Genomic DNA, 6,331 nt, shown 5'->3' with positions numbered 1-6,331 from the left:
CAAAGTCCTTTTGAACAGCTCCAAAAAGTCCAACCCTCAAGTGGTGTCAAATTCTCTCTCTGGTTGTGTTTTAGTTCATGTGTGCATGCATGATTGAATCTTGATGAAATTATACATGTCTTTGCAATTGTTATGTTACAACGTGATTAGCTATACAGAAAGTGATTGATTTACACATTTGATCCCCATTTTTTGGCTATTATATTGCCAATACTATGACAAGAAAAATCTTTTATCTTACAAGATTAGAAGGTTTTAGACTTTTGTAGCTTCACCAAAAAGTAAATATAAATGCGAGCATCTTCTTTTGTATGCTACCCAAATATAAGTCAATTCGTGTGAGGTACAAAGTAACAAAATTTGGCAAAAAAGTTTGGGTTTGATGACATAAACATGAATGGCAAAGGGTAGATATGTAGAGTGCGTTAAATGCACCATCTACTAAGAGTAATCTTGATTGATAGTTCTTAAGTGCACATACTATCATGAAAACAATCTAGTGGATGAGTTGGGATCGGTAAGGGGCTATACATAGATGATTCGATTTACAAGAAGGATAGGTAAGATATCCTCTCCAGATTCTCTCTACCTCATACACGCTTTGTATATACATTTGTGTTATGCTCCATCATATTGTTAATCCAATATATATATACCTAGATGAATCCAGGATAAGCCCAAATTCACCCTTGAAGGAAAGTGCAAGGTATAGACCCATGGTAGTCACCGACAAGACGATATAACCATCAACTAAATATGGACATCACCAAGGCCAAGTCCAACCACATCTGCTTCGTTGAGTATAAACATTCCTATGGATTGATTGAATCATTCAATGAGAAGCATTGATTGTTGTTTGGAGGAGGATTCATAAGGGATTATGCAGTATAAGCCTACAATGCTGCAAATGTACAACATCTATATCGAGTTTATAACATGCTTTTGCTGAAACTCATGCCTTAAACCCCTATAAGTTGCCTCATAACAGCATTCAACCCTACAAATGACAACAAAACCTCATGTTGGTATGCCTGATCATAAGGACTGCGGGCGAATGTCATGCAGCAGTGGAGTACATGTATCCACAGTATTTATATGGCAGCGAACCAACCCCAAATAACTGATCAAGCAGGACCTTAAGCACAACCTTCTATTCAGATAAGCGTTATAACCTACAAGATCCTATTCGCACACTTCGTAGTCATTGAAGCTTGTTCTTCTACAGATACTGCATCCAACAAATCAGCTCAGCAAGCCCCAAAATCAAGTAGAAGCAGACTTCATGACAGATTTCTTGTGGAACTCCTTCATAATGCCCCATTTGTTATAATAGATAGCAAGCAAAGATCCTTCCAAATGATTAATTTACTGAGTCACAGCCACATATAATTAGTAAATGATGCAAGGTGGAGCTCCTCCAGCATTTAATGAACAAAACCAGTGTAATATCATTTTTCTCTTTAAGCTACAGATAGGATACATCTCTCTATGAAGAGAACGCATGCTTGAAATGATTCGATCCTATTCCCTGTTGTCCTCATTAAGAGAAAAGTTTCCTGCTTGCAGTCTGTGGTAAGTTTTGCAGCCAGTAAGTAAAGACGTCCAAGAACTCTCATTGGGTGGAATTGGCATAGTCTGTACAAAGTCCTCTGATTCGTCCAAGAGCCCAACGCGACCAAAGAGGTCTACCATACAGCTCAAATGTTCGATTTTTTCAGAGTTCGCATGATCCTCTTTCAAGCGGTTGAAAAACCACTGGCCGTCCTCTACAAGACCCGCACTACTACAAGCAATGAGGACACAAGAGTAAAGTTCCAGACTCGGACACATGCCCTGCTTCCGCATCTCTGACAAGCATGTCCTAGCCAACGACCACATGCATTTATGGACAAGTTTCGATATCATTGCCCCCCATGTCACCATGCATTTGCATTGCGTCCGCTCAAAAACTCGGTATGATTCATGCATGTAACCACATTTGCCGTAAGAGTCAAGTAAAGCATTCCCCAATTGTCTGTATGATTCAAAACTACGTCTTACTATTTGATCGTGTATTAACATGGCCTGTTGCATCGATCCCACATTGCCGCAGGCTTCTAAACCCTCTAAGAAAATAACTTCATCTAGCTCCAGATCTTGTGTTAGAAGTTTTCCAAAGAGCTCGAGAGCAATAGTCCACTCATGCTTTTGATTGTACCCTGCAAGCATCGCACTCCATGAAACACAGCTCCTAGAAGGTAGAGCATCAAATACATTGAGTGCTTCATCCATTTTGTGGCACTTTGAATACATATCCACAAGTGTATTCCCTATAGCAACATACTCTGCAAATCCATGTTTGATAATATTATTGTGTATTTTCCGACCTTGTGATAGGTTCCCTATGTTACCACAAGCCTTTACTACACCTAAATAGATCACATCATCAGGCTCTGGGTTGATTTCCTGATACTCATCAAAAATCCTAAGTGCATTCTCACTACATCCATAATCAGCACAAGCGTGTATGGCGGTTCCCCACGATATGACGGTTTTATTTGCGATTCGGTCAAAGACACCAAGTGCATCATCTAGAGCTCCACACTTCGCATACATGTCAACTAGTGTATTGCCTTCAATTACACTCAATGTCAGATCCGCTCGTATTTTCATGTCGTGTACGATCCTCCCTTGCTCTAAATCAGTCGCATTGCCACATGCTCTAAATATAGATGCAAAGGAGAATTCATTGGGCATCGTCCCTTCTGATAGCATTCCTTGGAACAGCTCAAGCGCAAGATTATCTTGCTTCAAGTCAACGCAACCAGCAATAATACACGTCCATAGAATAGCATTCTTATTGGGCACTCTACTGAACATATTGAATGCCTCCTCAAGACTACCGCACTTGATGTACATGTCGACAATGGCACAAGGAATGATTTCAACAGATTCTAAGTTTTGCTTAACTGCCTGGTTATGTACATACATCCCCTGACATGAAGAACTACAGGCTTTCAAAATACACAAGATAACCACATGGTCCATTTCGACACCTCGGTCTAGCATCTCTTGAAAGAGCTCAAAGGCACGAGCACTACATCCACACTCCGAACATCCTGCAATCAAAACAGACCAAGCCCAAACGTCTTGATTTTGCACTCTGCTAAAAATACTTAGCGCATCATCTAAGCTGCCGCCCTTGACGTACATGAAAACAAGCTCACTCACAATGTTAGTTATATTCATGCATGTTGCTTGGTGATGCACTAACCTTCCATGGTCCACATCTCCAACATCAGTGCACGCTTTTAAGATGATTTTCATGAGGACCTCATCTGGCAGTCCCTTAACATTTCCCAGATGCACTCTGCAATACAGTTTAATAGCCATGAAGCTAGCTCCTAGCTTGGCATGTGCTTGAATAATCGTCGTCCATGTGGTTCTACGAGGTTTAGAAATGTTAGAGAACACTCGATTCGCATCTGCCAAGCTGCCACATGAAGAAAACAGCCGGATGACCTGGTCTGCAAGTCGAGGGACTGGACGTGATCCTTCCCCCAAAAGGACCCATTGCAAGCGCCTAGCAACTGCCAAGTCCCTCTTCTTTGCACACTTTTCAAAGAGGGCAGTGAGAACCTCCTTTGAGACAGAAACATTTCGGCGGGAAAGCGCCTCAAGGGCATCCACTGCATCATGCAAGGGCCCATCATTGCAAGCCCTAAGCAAGTCATCAACAGACGAAGCCTCGAAGGCATGCACTGCATTGTGCAAGGGCCCATCTTTGCGGGCCCGAAGCAAGTAATCAAAAGGCAACACACCGTATGCATTTTCCAATTGAAGATTGCTGCACTTTCTCACCATTGGATGACAAAAAGGCACAAGTTACCTTCCACAGAGGCATTGGAGATGAACAGAATTGGAACAAAAGCCCAACTGCTTGCAAATCGAAGATGGTCGAGCCTACTGTGTAAACACTGTTTATGCAGATGGGAAGGGGTGAGCATGTCAGATGGAAAGGATTCCCATTCTTTTGCGACATTTCATGTAATCTTCATGCCACTAGATCAAGTCACCATCTCCCTGCATCAGAAATCAGGCTGCAAATCATGTCGTGATACAGCCGCGTTACATGCAGTGCGGCGTGCCGGGTCGTCTCCATCCGCGAGTTGCTCAAAAGAATGAAAAACCTTCATTTCAAATATGTTAGTTTAGATTAGATGGAAGCCTCACTTACATCCTGGGGTGTGGGTGCTTTATATTTTTAGCTTTCTAAAAGAAGCCTAGGTGTTGGGTTAGGCGTACTTTCATTGTTTTGAGTGCCATGATGGAGACTTACCTTAAATGTTATTTTTATTTCAAAATATTAAATGAATTTTTCTATTTCATCTTTCATTTCACATCCTTACACTGTTTGACTTCACTTGCATTCTATTCTTTTAGAATGCTAAATTGAAGCTTCACCTTGCATAATTCTAGTAAATTCTATACATATACATACATACACATCTCTAGCATGAAATAGATTGAGTTAACATCAAAACTAACTTGGAGGATGGCCTCAGTTCTCTAAGTCCAACAAGACCATATGTAAGTGAATCTTTACATTTTTTATAAGAGGATGGCCATCCTTATGCATTCCCCTATCAGAATCTACTTTGCTATAAATTTCTTAGGATGAATTTCTTTACACCAAGATTGTAGGGAATCTAATTTCCTGGCATTATGTTGATAGCCCATGAAAATGTGTTTCAAGTCTTCATCTGCATTGACCTTCTGCATTTGTCATCACCTAGCTTAGCCTTAATAGCTCTTTGAATTGTCCATATACCTTGATGCAGGATAAGCCATGCTAAGAAACTATTTTTGACACGTATGACAAAGCTCCATACACAGTTAAACATGTGTATCCATTGCTTTGGGCTCCAATTTAGCTCCCATTTCCTGTTCAATCCTTTTCTGAGGCCTTCATCAAAGTTGGGCAACTTGTTGTAGCTAGTGTAAGATTTCCATGCACAATCTTGAAGAGTAATCTGCTTGCTATGGGTCATCCCACCCTCCATCAGAAATGTTTTTACTTCTTCAAGCATGCACACAGATTCAGATATACAACTAGTAGATAGGTTATAGGATTCAATGAGTTGAGTGAGAGACAACCAGGCTCCATTTACTTGTAGATCTTTCTAGGTTCTAAGTCCTGCCTTCAAGCATTTATGAGATTTGATGAAGAGAGGTCTTCCCGTTTTATTTGGAATCCATACTATTCATCTGGAATCCTAGGAAGAGGAGAATGTTGGCAGATGGACCAGAGGGGCACCCTCCTAGGTGACCACCTCATTATGAAGCCACAAAATAAGAAAGTGAGTAAATAGCATAGTCGCATGTGGAATGTGCAAACCCTTTTGTATTTCAAACCAGGCTTCCAATAGGGGCAAGCTAGATTTTTCCATGTATCTACGTTGGAATGGATGAATTGCTAGATGAATTGCTACTCGTGTCTTCTCCTCTCCAAGATAGATGGTCATCTAAGGTACCACTGGGCCTTCAATGGTTTGTCCCCACATTTGCATCAAGATTTAATTCGTTTTCAGAGTCAATTTCAATTGATGATTCTGACTTCAAATCATGTGGGCTATAGTCAGATGCTACTGGTTCCAATGTTAGACAAGCCTTCATCTGGTAGGTCATCAAAAGCTATACGCATTGCTCCTGTCATATTTAAAGGTACGAGTTGTGGCATTTCATCCCCCTCAAGTGTTACCCAGGTCGTCCTCCTATTTCCCCAAGTGTCTATGGTTGCTGCTAGGTGGACCCAATCCACATTGTCAGACTCAGTCATCCTACGTAGAACATCCATATAAGGGGAATCTTCCCCAACATCAGTGTCCTTTTTACACGTGTAACAATATTGCAGTGGGGCCGAGTGAACTGTGGTGTCAGATCTATGATCATTTATAAATCTGTTTCCTAGAGGATGTGCTCAACCAGTTACAAGATCAACTCAAATGGTAGAGTCTTGGAACTGCAAGTAGACATGGTTTTTAGACCAGTCATGCACCATTTTTGCTTCCCTCATGAAAGGACATCCTAAGATCATCTCAGATGACATGTTATGCTTGGAAAAATCCATAACAATGAAGGTATTCCTTATTTTGTGTCCAAAGACCTTGATCCTGAGATCTTCTAGCATCCCAATAGGTTTTACAATAGTCCCATTGGCAATCTTTACCACTATGTTTGTAGTCCCAAGGTGAGGTCTTCCCATAGATTCCCATCAATTTTTAGTTACAATGCTAACCCTAGCATCACCATCAAGGATTCCCTTCACAGTTAATCCCTTGGTAGTGATTGG

At 41.1% G+C, this 6,331-nt stretch overlaps 1 protein-coding gene across 1 annotated transcript; it reads right to left on the bottom strand.

The window, feature by feature from the left end:
- Nucleotides 1–408: 408 nt before the first annotated feature.
- Nucleotides 409–4,193, bottom strand: LOC147423860 (pentatricopeptide repeat-containing protein At4g18520, chloroplastic-like). The gene has a single exon (XM_086501810.1). The coding sequence runs from the start codon at nucleotides 3,841–3,843 to the stop codon at nucleotides 1,522–1,524; it is 2,322 nt and encodes a 773-aa protein (XP_086357936.1). The 5' UTR covers nucleotides 3,844–4,193; the 3' UTR covers nucleotides 409–1,521.
- Nucleotides 4,194–6,331: the final 2,138 nt, after the last annotated feature.

This window comes from Adiantum capillus-veneris, chromosome 26, assembly GCF_014529385.1.
Source record: "Adiantum capillus-veneris isolate H3 chromosome 26, ASM1452938v2, whole genome shotgun sequence".
Taxonomy (NCBI): domain Eukaryota; kingdom Viridiplantae; phylum Streptophyta; class Polypodiopsida; order Polypodiales; family Pteridaceae; genus Adiantum; species Adiantum capillus-veneris.
The sequence above is the reverse complement of the archived record's forward strand: the minus strand, read 5'-3'. Positions and strand labels throughout refer to the sequence as shown.